This window comes from Equus caballus, chromosome 1, assembly GCF_041296265.1.
Source record: "Equus caballus isolate H_3958 breed thoroughbred chromosome 1, TB-T2T, whole genome shotgun sequence".
In the NCBI taxonomy this organism is placed as follows: domain Eukaryota; kingdom Metazoa; phylum Chordata; class Mammalia; order Perissodactyla; family Equidae; genus Equus; species Equus caballus.
In genome coordinates, this window is record NC_091684.1 from 102,987,656 (window position 1) to 103,002,280 (window position 14,625).

At 48.5% G+C, this 14,625-nt stretch overlaps 1 protein-coding gene across 4 annotated transcripts in view; it reads right to left on the reverse strand.

The window, feature by feature from the left end:
* Nucleotides 1-14,625, reverse strand: part of LOC138915030 (SH3 domain containing GRB2 like 3, endophilin A3) — a 130,076-nt gene that overhangs the window by 24,923 nt on the left and 90,528 nt on the right. For 3 of the 4 annotated variants that reach the window (XR_011424101.1, XM_001917239.6, XM_070230182.1), the window contains exons 5-7: nucleotides 13,913-14,046; nucleotides 10,070-10,228; nucleotides 916-1,019 (exon numbers count right to left, since the gene is read on the reverse strand). Coding sequence is in view for 3 of the 4 variants with exons in the window: in XM_001917239.6 (XP_001917274.3) it covers nucleotides 916-1,019; nucleotides 10,070-10,228; nucleotides 13,913-14,046 (397 nt within the window). In the remaining variant the exon portion in view is untranslated. Of the gene's footprint in view, nucleotides 1-915; nucleotides 1,020-9,006; nucleotides 9,925-10,069; nucleotides 10,229-13,912; nucleotides 14,047-14,625 lie in introns of those variants that run through there. The other variant, XM_070230181.1, reaches the window with a different exon arrangement.

Consider the following 14,625-nt stretch of genomic DNA (forward strand, 5'->3'; position numbering starts at 1 on the left):
GATGTCAGCCGCCTTCTCTCTCTCTCCTCTTGTAGAAACAGGATCATTAACAAGCTTATGTGAGCTCTAGATGAACCACCTGCCTCCAGAAGTGGATGCTTCAGAGACTGGACACACCTTTGTCTTCCCTCTATAATTACAGCACTGATCTAAGCAAAAACCCCTCCAAATTTACTCATTATCATGATCCTGTGTAAAACAATGTTCTATTATCAAACCTGGTCAAAAGGGTAGTTTTTTTAACCCAATATTTTAATTAATAGGGTTACCGTACATACTGCATGCGACATCACTAATTTTCAGAAAAGCATAGAATAGATCTATTATTAAAGTTGAAGGAACTCAGCAATCTTTCTCTGATCGCTCAGAAGGTATTTTTGACTCTTTTAATACCTCTCAGAGTCAATATTATGAACATGGCCTGATAGTTAGACTGATGAAGTTAAAACACATCTTTTTCAAGATACTTAGATACTTTCTGAATATCATCTCACTCTTCTCCCCATCCCTCGATGGTGGGAGGAGGGCTAGGCCCTCACCACCCCCAGGTTGTAAATGGGGAACTAAACGCCCATCAATTCAGTAATGAAGCCAAGCTGGCTCTGGAGAGGCTGAACTCAAGGCGGGTGAGCGACTTTGTCTGGTTGCCCTAAACACGGGTCACAAAAAAGGGCTCTAGTGAAAAGAAAAAGGAGAGCTGCCAGCTCCCTTTTCCCAGTCGTGTCCCACTGGCCAGAGCCACGTATTTATCATCTCAATACTACCCCACACCCAACCATGAAAGCCAGCTAAGGAAAATTCAAAACAGAACAGGGCGGTGGGAATGGGGGGGGACGGAGAGACAGACAGACAGACTGATTTCAAGTGATGTCAACTCTGCCACGCTGGGCTTGTAATGAGCGAGAAGGCTCTTACCGTATCTGTAGTTTGCTGTGCAGCTCCTGCAGGATCTCTGTGGACTGTTTGTGATAGTCTAACGCTGCTTCTATAAACGCGGCCAGCTGGCTGACTTGTTCTACCTGCAGCAGAAGTGGAAAATTACTCCACGGAGGCCAGAGCCTACATAACGTTCAGACAGAGGAGACCGGTAACAAAGACCTAGCTTTGCAAGGAAGCCCCGTGTCTGCCTCGGCTCTGGTCCATTTCATTTAATTTCATCTCGGCGCCCTGCGTAATGATCACACAGGTCATGATACAGAGCTATACGGGCTGTAAAGACGTGTTCAAGTTTATTCGTGATTATGACTTGTATTTAACTCAATAAAATGCCTGTTTTTCCAATTAGACGATATTCTCGGGAGATTTTTATGCTATAAAGTTCATGGATCTGAAAATGAAGAGATAAAGCTTTTCCAATTACAAGTGAAGCCAACATTTAGTAAATGAACTGCTTCCTTAGTGAAGTGTCTCTGTGGGCGCTTTGTAGCTAAGTCAAATCAAGAGACTAAGGAAATTAAGCCGCTCTCAGATAAGAAGGGAAGCTGGGGCAAAGACTTGCCGGCCCCCTATAAGCTTCTGTTGTTATCGGCACAAAAGCACGTCCCTGAAGGACACAGCTAGAAAGACTCTGGCATCGCTCCTTCCCATGAATCAAGACATTCATGAAACTCGTGACCAAATTACAATGGACGTGAAAAAATAAAAAAGCCTGGAAAACCCGGGGAAGCACGATTTGAGGAAGAGAAGTGTCCAGTAGGCCTGAGCTGACCCGCCTCCCCCCGTGTCTGAGTGGCTGCAACAGAAAAGAGGGCTTCATTAAGGCGATTTTGACAAGCCCCAGAGGCAGGACCACAGGATGGAGGCGATGGGGGCCCCCAGGATGAAGCCCATGACTCCAGATGCAGACAGACACAAATCAAACTCAAGTCCCCTTTTCCCCAAGCTTCCCCAAGACCCAAGCATCATTTCCTCACTTCATTTGCTAATCAGCTTTAGGCCACAATCTGCCTCGTTTATTCCCCCACACACACTCGCTGTGCAAAACCCACTGTGGACTCATTTGTCTTCAAAGATCCAAGCTGTTTCCATTTGTTGCTACAAGCCATTCTTTCGCTACCTATACCTTCATTTTCCTTACCCACTTAGACCATTTTAAGCATGGGTTCATCACGCGTTTAAGACATACACGGAATTCCACTCATGCCACACTGGGATCAGCATCTGAACAATGAAATCCCACTGTATTACGTTTCTTTACCACGCTCCGTGGCTGGAAAAGCACAAGCCAAGCTTTAAATTTCCAAAAAACCCAACAAAACAAAACAAAGACAGCCTGGTCCCTACAAAATCCCAAGGATTTCTTAAGTTTCGCCTCTTTGGCTTTTCCACATACTTTTAAACAAGCCCAGCGCCACGGCCTAACATGATCACGGTAGAACCCAGTCCAGAAAGGAATGTCTTCTTTAGAGCGCTAGAGCTGCCTGCTGGCTAAAACCCAGGCCACATCTCTCTGTGTTTAGTAAAGTCAATTTCCATTTTAATACTGACTTTGAAAAATGCTTGACATTTTATAATTTTTAAAGGAACAGTGACAGATAGCTAAAGGAATATTTCTGGAAACATACACGGGGTTGCAAGGGGTTGTGGGGAGATCACGAGCGATCCACTCTAAAGTGGCTAAAATACAAGATTATGTAACGGAGAGATGCATCTGTAATTATTCATTTGATGGCTGACTTCAGGAAGGAAATGGATCCCAGGACCCCTTAAAACCTAGGAGACAACAGCAGCTGCACAATGCATGTAAACAGTAGCAGCTCACTGCAACTACCGAAGAGGTGGCTACTAAGCTGTGGGGCTCTTGTTGACATTGAAGCCACGTGGCGCCAGACAACAGAGGCGTCCAGCTGTCCCAGCATGTCCTGGGCCATGAGCAGCGAGCTGTGTGCAGGTGGCCTCTACTTCCCAAACCACAACTAGATTAAACACCTGGACAGGCAAAGCCAAGGGAGCAGCAAACCCAGGCCTTGCAAGAGCCAAAACTTGCCCAGAAGGCAAAGCATTTCTTCCACCAGCCACATCACCCAAACTGGCAAATCCACCTGTTGAAGGAGGGAAGGTCACCTGGGATGAGAAGAAAGGCTTGATTCTACTTCTGGCTGAGCCCTGGGCTGCCACTTTGCTGGCGCCATCTTGAGAGGAAAGTGTGACCTTGCCCTATGGGCAGGTTCACAGGACCTACACAGAGGAACAGAATCACCAGAGAATTAACTCCCTCTCTGATGATAAAGTGCACTAGCAGGTTCAGATAGAGCCACGCAGCCCATAGGTCTGAAGTGAGATGCTCATACTGCAAACAGACTTCCCCACAGATGAGAGGCGAAGGGGGCCAGGCCATAAACAGGCAATGGGGGTGACAAATGGGTAGGGTGACAACTATGAAGCTACCTGGGAGATTCACAGAGCCATAAAACGAGGAGGAGCTTGTGGTAGACAGAAGATGGGTCCTAAAGATGTGCAAGTCCTATTTCTCCAAATCTGTGAAGATGTTACCTTAGATGGTAAAAGGGACTTTGCAGATGGGTTTCAGCTAAGGATCTTGTCATAGGAGATGACCTGGATGATCCAGGTGGGCCCGATATAATCAGAGGTTCTTTCAGAGGAAAGCAGAAGGGTTACAGTGGGAGAAGGAGATGTGTCAATGGAAGCAGAGTCAGAGTGAGGGAGATTGCAGATGCCTCGCTGCTGGCTCTGAAGATAGAGGAAAAGGCTGTGAGCCCAGGAAGGCAGGCAGCCTCTAGAAGCTAGAAAAGGCCAAGAAATGGATTCTTCCCTTACAGCCTACAGGAGAAATGCAGCCCCTGCCAAGACCTTGATTTTAGGACTTCTGACCTCCAGTCTGTAAGATAACAAACATGCGTTGTTCTAAGCCACACCATTTGTGGCCCCCTGTTTACGGGGGATGGGAGTTGTTGCCTTGAGACTCAGGAACCAAACCAAACCAAACATGGGGATGATGAACCCATTGTGGCTGGGCCTGGGGGCTTCACTACTAATTCAGCCCTACACCATGGTTCCTTGCTCTCTTTCCAGGGGACAACATGATAACAGGGATGGACTCAATGTATCTCCCATGGCAGACCTCTCACACTGCACAACAGGCTGTGTGTCACCTGTGGGCGCATTCTAATTCCAAACTCTCTCTTTAGCTGCAAACCAGTGGATGATTACAAGCATATCAGGCTATCGGGAGTATCTTAGCCCTGGGGATGGAAGGCGAGGATAGATGTTCCCATACTATTGTGGACTAAGAGGACGAGAAGTTCCCAGGAGCTTTGGAAACCCCAGGGACACCTGAGTGGGATCTGAGCCTTTAGGGTAGCTGTGGACCAACTGCAAAGGATGTGGGCTGTACCCAAAGGAAGAGTGGCTCAAAGGACCACATATCACAGCAAGGGCCCTCTAAAATCAACTCTCTGCAGGATGGAGATGGAAACCGGGCTAGCCGAGAAAGGAGAAGGGCTGTGAGCCCACTCTACAGTCAGTTACCAAGGCACTGGTTAGTCGCCAGGTAAGTGGGCAGAGAGAGGCAGACTCTGAAGACCAGGTTGAAAAGAGAGGGAGGACGGTGATGGGCATGGGTAAGGCCTGGCCCAGATCCCTGGAATCCGCACTGGGCCAGGCATGCACGAATAAGGAAACGCACATCTTCTGGAACATCATGAGCCGTCCCCTTTCACAACTGACATGAGACATTCCCTGGAGGCCATCTTCAGTGTCAGGGGTGATAATCCAGGTGACTTCTTGCTCTATTCTATCAAAGACCTCCACTCTTTCTGGATTCCTCAGAGAAGCTAGAGGAAACTTTCTCATGGATCTTCAGTCTGGTCATGACAGACGCCTTTTCCAATAGGGCAAAGGCCTGTAATCAGAGTTTCTGAGAAAGTTTGAGTGTGGGAATTAAATTAATATTATTAAGTGTCAAATAATAACAACAACAACAACAACAACAAATAATAATAATAATCGTGGTGCAGAAGAGCTTTATGGTCAAATAAGTTTGAGAAACTGCCTAGTGTATCCTTTCTTAAGAATCTCTTAGAGATTAACTTTTCATATTATCATATAAAGACTCTGAAAAGTCTTGTGATAAAGAAAACCTCTTTGGTTTTGCTTAACCCAGGGTTTCCCAAACTTATTTGACCATAGAGACATTATTAATGCAACACACATGACATCCCATAGAATGAATTTTTGGAAACACCACTCTAAACGGATGGAAAGAACCCAGGAATGTGGAATCTAGTAATTCCACCTGTCCTGGGAGCCCAAAGACGGAGGAAGAATCCCCAGGCTGGGGGTTCGTACCAAGAGAGTGAGAGAGTTAGTGCAGGTGCCTGGCCTCCCCCAACTGACAAGAGCATCTTCTACATGATGGCTTTGACTCCTGCCCATGTCAAAGGCCTACATTCCACAACGTCGAGTTGTGAGGAAGAAACTCCTCTGCAAAGACAGAAGAGGAGAGTGTTAACAACCTATGGGTGATTTGCCATTCCCAAGAAATGGCAGTGGAGGCTGGGAACCAACCTGCTGAATTTCCTGCACCCCCACCTCAGAGCTAATTGTGGTGGGCACAGGGGCCCTTCTCTTAGGGGAGGGCTGCCCTGAGTGCTTCTGGCAGCCCCACCAGTCCCAGCCTGGCATGGCAGAAGAAATCAGCCACAGGCCCGCACCTCTGGGCTCCTGGGAAAGCTAGTGGACCAAAACACCTCCTGGCTTGCATCGTGTCTAGAACAATGAAGCTACTCAGCCAGCCTCGAGCCAGAAGTGAAGTGATGCTCAAGGTCTCCAATCCAGCTTTTACTGAAGACAACCAAGGACCACAGTGTGGGACCAAAAGGGTCTTCTCTTTGATTCTCCCATTGCCAACTCTGCCAAAATTAGATAAGAAAATAGATGCCACTGTTCCTTACGAATGTTGGAGCGAACAATTCAGGTCCCTTGCACCACCCCCTCCTTCTTTCCATACCCAGGGGGAGGAGTGCCCTATCTGACTGATGAGGTCAGGGGTCCTGACAACCAGGGTGTCTGGATCCTGCAATGAAAAGGCAATAGGGGTCTGGCTCTGGGGTCTGTATGCTTTAAGAAAGTGGGTTTGTGAAGTGGCCAAGAGATCATGCGTGCATTGGGCTTTCTGCTCTGCCACCTCACTCTTCCTGTGGTCTAGGTCTGGACTTCAGGCCTGGGGTTGGTGGCTGGAGTCCCACTGTGGCTCCAGGCCCAGGCTGCCCCTGCCCACATGGTTTTCCAGAGAGCCCTGTCCTCTGGGCAAGGGGCTAGATGTGACCCTCTTTTGGCTGCCCTTGCTGTTCTCAGTTAGGAGAATGCAGATGTGGGGACCGACGACCAATCACATCCCAGAAAACCCTACAAACCGCCTGTTGGCCAGAAAATCCTAGGAAGAGTTGCACAGTCTGCATCTGGAGACCCAAGAAAGACAAAGTCTGTCCTTTCCAGTCTCCTCCAATCAGGCAGGTCTTTGGCAAAGAAGCTTTCAGGCGTTACCTGGTGGAGCTTTTCTTGTGTCTTGGCCAGGGCTGTAGGACACGAGGGCTGGAGAAGACGCTCCCTGTTCCCTGGAGAGTAAGACTTTGGGGTTTGAATTGCTAGTGCCAGACAGGATGGGTAGGTGGCACCAGACACACCACCCCGATGGTCTCCCTTCATTCACACCACTCTGCTCGTTCACTCTCTCTTTGGAGTGAGCACCTCCAGGCCCTCCCTCCAGACCCTCTTCACTCCTCCTCCTGTGGATGAGATTGGAGGAGGTTCCTTAATCAGGAAGACAGGTTACTCTGCCTCAAAAACTGGCTCTGCAGGGCCAGGTGCCACAAGTGTCAGACTGTGTCTCGGGGGTGAGTCAGGTCGGTTCACACTGGAGCAGCTTCTATCAACTGAGGGCGCAAGGAGTAGAAAGTGTTCTCTGGACACGGGTAGGCTCATGTCACAAACCGCAACACAGCTGACCAGAAGGCCTCTACGTTGCCATTACAGGGTGTTCTCATCAGGTAAAAGGGCTGCGCCTTGATTCCAACCTGGCATCTGTGTCAGTTCCTCAATTAGTCAGAACCCAAAGAGTGACCAGCTATGACAGACACCCCTAAACCTCTAACCCACAATAGTATAAGCATTTCCCACTGTGTCTGGAGGAAGTGCCAGGGCCTCTGCTACCTACTATCCTGTCCCCTAAGGCCACATGCATGACAGAGTATTGTTCTCAAGAAGCAGCAGGTGCCTGTCCTCCAAGAGAGGCCAGGTCAGGTCAGAGCACTTTCCAATCCATAGGGCAAAGGCAGGGCCTGCAGACCCCCTGGGTCTAACTTGGGATTTAGACAGATCCCAGTTATCTTTAGTTCCAGGGTCAGTTCCTGGAAGAAAACCCAGCCGTCACCAGCCGTCTTGAAGCACAGTTCCTCATTCTGAGCTTCCCCATCACAAAAGGAAGCAGACATGGATACACGGGGCTGAGTGACAAAGGCTGGACATGAGGTTGGTGATCCAGAGGGAGCAAGAAGTCAGGGTCCTGCGGGCTGCAGGGCCACCGGGCCTGGCCTGGTCACTGAAGAAGGGCCAAGGACAGGGCTGAGGGTGCAATGTGTGCCCCTCCCCACCATGGGTCAGTGCTTTGTCTCTACCCCAACAGATCACACCTACTGTTTGTCTTCCAGCAGCAGGCAATTTCGGCATTCGCATGACCAGTCCAAGGGGTGAACTGGAGAAGAGTTTTAATACCCTGCCTCGTCAACAGGGCTGCCAGACCACCTGGATAGGGCCCAGGTACACTGACATGGAAAAGGACAAAGCAGTCCCCTTCTAGGTCTAACTGCTGTTGCCCCAAGAAGAGAACAAAGGCGGTCTCCTGGAGTTGACACAGTAACTTTATGAGTCTCCTCTGCTATAATCCTGGGCCTGGGAAAAGGTAAAAGCAGTGTGCCATGACGGAGCGGCCACCACCAGCACCCCCAGCCTCTCTGTCAAGGGGTGCTCAGCAAATGGTAGCTCATGTCACTGTCATCATCACCACCAACCTCTTCAGCACCACTGTCATCATTCTTGCAAGCATCGGCAGCCACATCGCACAGGGTGACAGCGCTGCAACTCAAGCCAGCACCAGGAGAGGAGGGAAGAGAAAGAGAAGGAGCCAGGTTCCAAGGCAGCCTGCAGAGGCCATCACCGTCACCCGTTCATCATTTTGGTCCCCTCCCATCTCAGGGGCTGGTTTCCATGGGCAGATGGCAAAGAATTGGGCAGAAACACCAAGGCCATCCTGATACCAGCCAGAGCAGGGGGCGGTGGAGGTGTGGACCCAGGCCCCGGACTCAGGGAGCAGCCCAGCTCCCCAGAGCTGAAGAGGGGCAGCCACCCACCCCGGGACACCTTAGGAGAATCACTGGCACTCATGCCTCTGCAGGGACCGCAGGAGCCCTATGGGGCTCGAGTCAAGAACTAGCTCTTACTTCTGCCTGGAAGGGATGGGAGAGGGTTAACTCATTTGTGACGAGTGGAATACTGTCAACGAATAGACAAATGACTGAGGTTTATAAGGAAGGGCTCGTTTCTGACTTTTGACTGATACCGAGGGGAAAATTGAGGTTTTTCTGGGTCAACTGCCAAGGCCAGAGCAACTGAGACAAGCCTCCTGATGGAGTACTTTGTAAAAACCCATCATCACAGCCCATGAATGAAGGTAGCACGTCGGACACACAAGATTCAACCTTAGGGCCGTGGGGCTGGCTGGGCACCGCTCGCTACAGCCGGATAAGGGAGACAGGCATCAGACACACGTCATCCTTCAAAAACAAGTTCTAAATACTTCAAAAAATTAAAAACGGCAATCTTAGACAAAACAACACCAAAGTGCCCATTACTTGGGGACAATTTCAAGAGGAGATTTATATTTTTAAGGGAAAACAAGAAAAACAGAGCACATTGTTACACCTCTTCCCATTTCCTGTAAAAATGTAAAAAACCTGATAAACTATTTAAAAGGAGAAACAGAACAGAGCGTACTTTTCAGCATGCAAGTTTAATGGACGTGGGTATTTTCAAATGGGTTTCTCCGGGATGAATGTCTTGTCAACAATGGACACAATTCCCCCCCATGTCACTGTGGCAGACAAAAGATCTTCAGCACGTTTTGTGTGACCTGACTCAAAAGAAGCAAGACCTCAACGTACCTTTGAAAAAACTATTATAAGTAGAACATGGTTTTGCAGATAAATAAATGCCCCAATCTGTCTTCACAGGTTTGGAAGTTCAACAGACAGGTCCAAAGCAAATGCCGGGCTGACACGGCTCATGGCATCCCCGAGGCCGGGCTCGGGGCAGGGACTCCGGAGGGAGGAAGGTGGCGATGCTCTTCCAGCCAGGCACAAATGCCAAAGGACTCTTCGTTACCACGGCAAAGAAGGCAGCCTTTGGCCGCCATGCTGCCGAGCTGGGGCTCCCATCCCCTTTCGTTCTATTTAGTCAGATTTCACAAGGACAACCAAAATAAAAGCTGGTGGCAAGAATGACAGTGTAATAGAATATTAGCATTTTGGGGGGATGCGTCTCAAGACCTCCACACTCCTCGAGTTCACAAGCACCGCCACAGTACAGCTGAAAAAGCTAGGTCCCGCCCTTACATCCTGAATGTTCACTATGACAGGTGAAGGCCTCAGAGGGCTGGGTCATGAGGGAGGGCCCCCTCAAACGCCCGCCTCACGGACAGCTGTTCACAGTCTTAGGAAAACTGCAAAGTGCCACGGGACACGCGTTTTCCATCCTCCTGCAAAACCGCAAATGCCACGGCCTCAACACAAATTGCCGGTCCACAGTGAGACGTCCCCTCCCTGCGCCGGCTGGAGCACACCTCTGAAGCAACCCCGGGGTACACAGGACTTCCCCGGATGTGGGGTTTGGATTGGGACTTGATGAAGCTACCTGTGAGGCAGGAGATAATGGTTACGGAAAATTCTGGAAACCTCTGTAACAAGTCAGTGTGCGGAGCTTGTCAACATGCGGATCCTAGTCACACAGGCAATGTTTTCATTCACATTAAAGTCTCCTGTTTGGTTTAAATACTTACATCATTTTCTAAAAAATTAAACATGCTTCTTTCAGCCAACTCCTTTGACTCTTCAAATTTTTCTACCGCTTGTCTGACTTCTTCGTCTGGTATCTTACCTACTCGCTTCTTTTTATAATCGTAATCCAGGCGGCGGCCTTCCAGCTTCTTGAGGTGGTGCTGAAAGAGACAAGGGGGTCCCTCAGAGAAATGTCCCCCTCAAACGCGGCACCAAGATCTTTGCGATTTCGAGGAAGATAGGCATTGCTTTCTGTCGGCCTCAATTCTAGGGGCAGGAACCCACCTTACATTTCTATTGTGCACACTTGGCAACGTTTGGACCCTTTGCTGAAGGTCCTCAGGGAACACTGGTGGAATGAACGAATGGATGGATGGATGACAGAATGAATGAGCGTCTACGGGGAGCATAAGGTCCCAGGATCGGTACTCAGATTCTATTTTCCAAACTTCCTTATAGAACCCCTCACTTCGGCTCTACTGATGTCCAGATAATTTCCAACCAAATTAGCTATACCAAAAATAGGGACATTTCTTTTGGCACTACTGTCAATGCCACACTAAGAAGCAGAGTATAAAAACGCAGATTTCTAGTGCCCCCTAAAATACGTATTCATCTTCCATAAGGTTCCCAAACAACTACATTGAATAAGTTGAAAAAATGCCATGAATGAATGTGATACACACAGAGGACAGATATTCACAGGCAACCTGTCAAATGGTGGAATTTCTTTTAAAAATATAGAATCGCTTTAAAATATACAGCAAGTATAAATATTAGAGCTGTCCATGCATGGAATGGGCTGTCACGTGTGGTAGTAATCCCCTTCACAGTTTGTGTTCAAGCAGAGAGATCCCATGTCAGAAATACGGTAGAGGAGACAACTGTCCAGGGCAAGGGAGGGGCCCCTAAGAGTTTATGACTGTAACCCTTGGAAAACAGATATTTGATATAGAAAATACATATGAAAGCAGATCGTCCCGCTGAAGTATGTGGGTAGCTTCACCATCATGCTAGCGGGAAGCAGTGGTTCTGCCTTCCATAAGGAGTAGGTGCAAAGGGCATATGGAAGAGAAAGTCAGAAGCATCTCTCTTACATGCTCTGTGACTCTGCGCAAGTCTCTAAACCCCTCTGTGCGGTTGTAAAATGGGGACCAGAATGTCTAGCCTAGCTGCTTATGGGTGAAGAAATGCTCGCAAGAGCCCTCCAAATCCGCAAGACCCTTCACAGGTCTAAGTCAGCTGTGCGTTAAAGGAACAGGCTCCCTGCTCCTGATGTCCGAAGTACACAGAGCATCGCTGACAGTGAAGTCTTCTGAATGTCAGACTCCTAACGCTTGATCATTACAGTCGTGTGTTGCTTAACGACAGGGATGTATTCTGACAAATGTTGCTAGGCAGTTTCGTTGTTGTGCAAGCATCACAGAGTGCACTTACACAAACCTGCATGGTACAGTACTGATCTTACGGGACCACCATCACATATGTGGTCCATTGTTGACTGAAACATCATATGGGGCACATGATGTATATGGTTTAAGTTTAGATTTACAAGTTTCTATATCAAATGGCAGCTGAATAACAAGAGATGTCACTTAGAAAGTTATTTTGTCGCATAGGGAATTGCAACCTTTAAGTATACATGTATTTTGCACATTTCTCCAGCTCACAGCTCAGGATCCACAATCGTGTCCTTGGCTACCCCACCGAGGCAGGTCAAGTAGAAAAGCGATGTCCTCCAGGGGACTTTTTGTATGGCTTTCTTCAGGGACAACAGTCCAAGAAGAAATATGTCTATTATGTAATTTAGCAAAGGAGGTACGTGGTTTAAGGCTCTGCATTTGGGGAAGATGTTTTGGTATCTGCACAACCCAGAATGTCACTTCTTCTCTAGATTCATCCTCCCGATCGTAATTTGTGAGCACAAACCACGTGCCAGGCATCATGGCTACAAAAGTGAACAAGGCACAGTTCCTTCTCCCGAGGCACTTACTGCTCAGCCACAGAAAAGGAGAAGCCACGATGCTCACAGCACAGGGCAGCAGAGAAGCGCACCTGACTAGTCGGGGAGAGAACAGGAGCTTCCCAAAGGAAAGAGCTTCTAAGCTGAGAGCGGAGAGTGAGATGACTTCGCCAGGAGAGGGAGGGACAGGAGAAAGACAACGAACAGAGAGACAGCACAAAGCAACACATCCCCTGGGGAACACAAGTAATTCAGCGAGGCTGGGCAGAGGGGTCCCCGTGGGGAAAGGCTGAGCCATCTGGCATGGAGGGAAGGAGGGGGCGGGAATTAAGGACTTTACTATTGGATTTTTTTTTGAAGAAGAAGAAGATTAGCTCTGAGCTAACATCTGCTGCCAATCCTCCCCTTTTTGCTGAGGAAGACTGGCTCTGAGCTAACATCCGTGCCCATCTTCCTCTACTTTATATGTGGGATGCCTACCACAGCATGGCTTGACAAGCAGTGCCATGTCCACACCCGGGATCCGAACGGGGAACCCTGGGCCGCTGAAGTGGAAGGTGCAAACTTAACCGCTGCGCCACCGGGCCGGCCTCGGATCTTTATTCCAATGTCGGTGGGCAGCTACTAAGGGTCTGTATCTTAGGCAGATTGCTCTGGCTGTGGAGTGGACAACAGACTGGAGGGGGCAAGACGGGAAGCCAGAGTCAAGGGCTGCTGTGTCAATGTGTTTAAATTTTAACAGGAAGAAGCCAGTAGATAGAAAGGGAAGAATGAAGATACAGAAGAGAGGATGGCGGCCGTGGCAAAGGCCCTGAGGAGGTGACGGGGGATGGACCCTGGGGCCCAGCAGAGGACTGGCCTGAGGGGGTAGCAGGAACAAAGCTTTCCCGGAGATGGAAGGGAAAGAGGGCGACATGAGTGAGGGGGCCCAGAAGGTTGGTGGGGGGGCAGGATGTTCAGGCATTCCTGAATGGTGGGTTTCATTTGTAATTCAACCTTTCTGAATTCCCCTTCATACCCTCTGTTTCAGTGTAAACCCTAAATGCCTATATAGGCATCCAGGACTTCCCATCGGGAGGTCTGGAATAGGGCCCAAGAATCTGCATTTCTACCATATGATGCTGACACTGCTGGTCCAGGGACCACACTTCAAGAATCACTGTGTCAAAAAAAAAAAAAAAGAATCACTGTGTCTGAAGAAAGGGAAAGGAGACCCCAAGGTTCTGACTACTCCCAAGCTGCCCGGCTGCAGGGAGATCACTCCTGAAGGCACCCGGAGCGGGGGGTCTCCTGCGCAGCTCCATGAGAGGTGCCCAAAGCAGGTCTGAATGCAGGCCGTCCCTCCAGAGTAGCCGTCCCCAGCCAAGCAGAAGTCTCGAAGCAGTTTTTGCACATCCACTAAAACAGCACCAAGCAAGCGGCATGTGACCACCTCCAGGGCCCTGAAAGCTCCCACGGTGCTCTGGAAGGCCACTTTTAACGGTTTTCCAAACATGAAACGTTGATTCCTAGATACTCATTGCTTTGAGAAGGAATGGAAAATAATGACCACTAGTGCAACGTACCAAAAGATGCAATGAATACGGTACGATTTTGATGATCAAAAACCCACTACAAAGTCGTGGCATCACTTTGTTATGTGAGAAATGGCTGTGGACATGTGCATCTTTAGTTTGGCTTCTAGCGGGCTTCAATAACATGCAGAATAAAAGGTTAATTGATCCCGGTATTCTCTCCCAGGGAGCCAGATAAACATAACTGAGTTATTTGGCTGTCCACAAGGAGATGATGCTTTCACTGAGTCCCTACAGAAACGTCCTAATGATTTTAAATAGAAACATTTTAAGTATCAACAGGTAGATTTATAGCCTAGCAAACTTACCCCAATCTCTTTTAAATCTTTGTCTTGTAGCAACTGAAGTGGATCAATAAACGTTTGCTTTACGTTAATATCCAGAGAGTCCTTCACCTCAGCCATTAGCTTCATGGATTCACCAACTTCTATCAGTGCACTGCCTTGAATAGAAAATACAAATAAAAAAAGAGCACTCCAGGTTAACAGTGATATTTATCGAATTCTTTCCCGAAAGTTTGCAGACGATCGATGGTGTGTAACCCAGGTCCTTGCTCTGGGACCTTTGAATCTTGACTCATAAAAAAAAGAAAAAGAAAAAGAAAAAGAGAGAAAGTCTTTCTGTTTTCCCCATCTTCCTCTCTACCGTCTGCGCTTTCCAACCACACAAAAGAAAATTCCGTGGCTGGCAGACCGAGGCACTTACCACATTGGCCACTAGATGGGGGTAAAGCTCCGTTTTTTAAAGGAAGCTTTTGCGACCTGGCACCAAGGGTTCCTTAGAAGCTCAAAAACAAAATCCCTCTTTGTAAACAATAAAAGGATTCGTTCATCAGGGGCTAAGTACTAACCAATAAAGATTACAATAGAAATAAATGAACAAAACCTCATCTCAGTTTCCAGCAGCCAGATCTCCTTGAGGCCGCTGCTGGTATTCTTGAGATGGCCCTAAGACTCCCTATCCTTTCTGATGTCAGAGAAAGCCTGGCAGTGTCACGCAGGGGACAGCCTCTCAGCAAGGA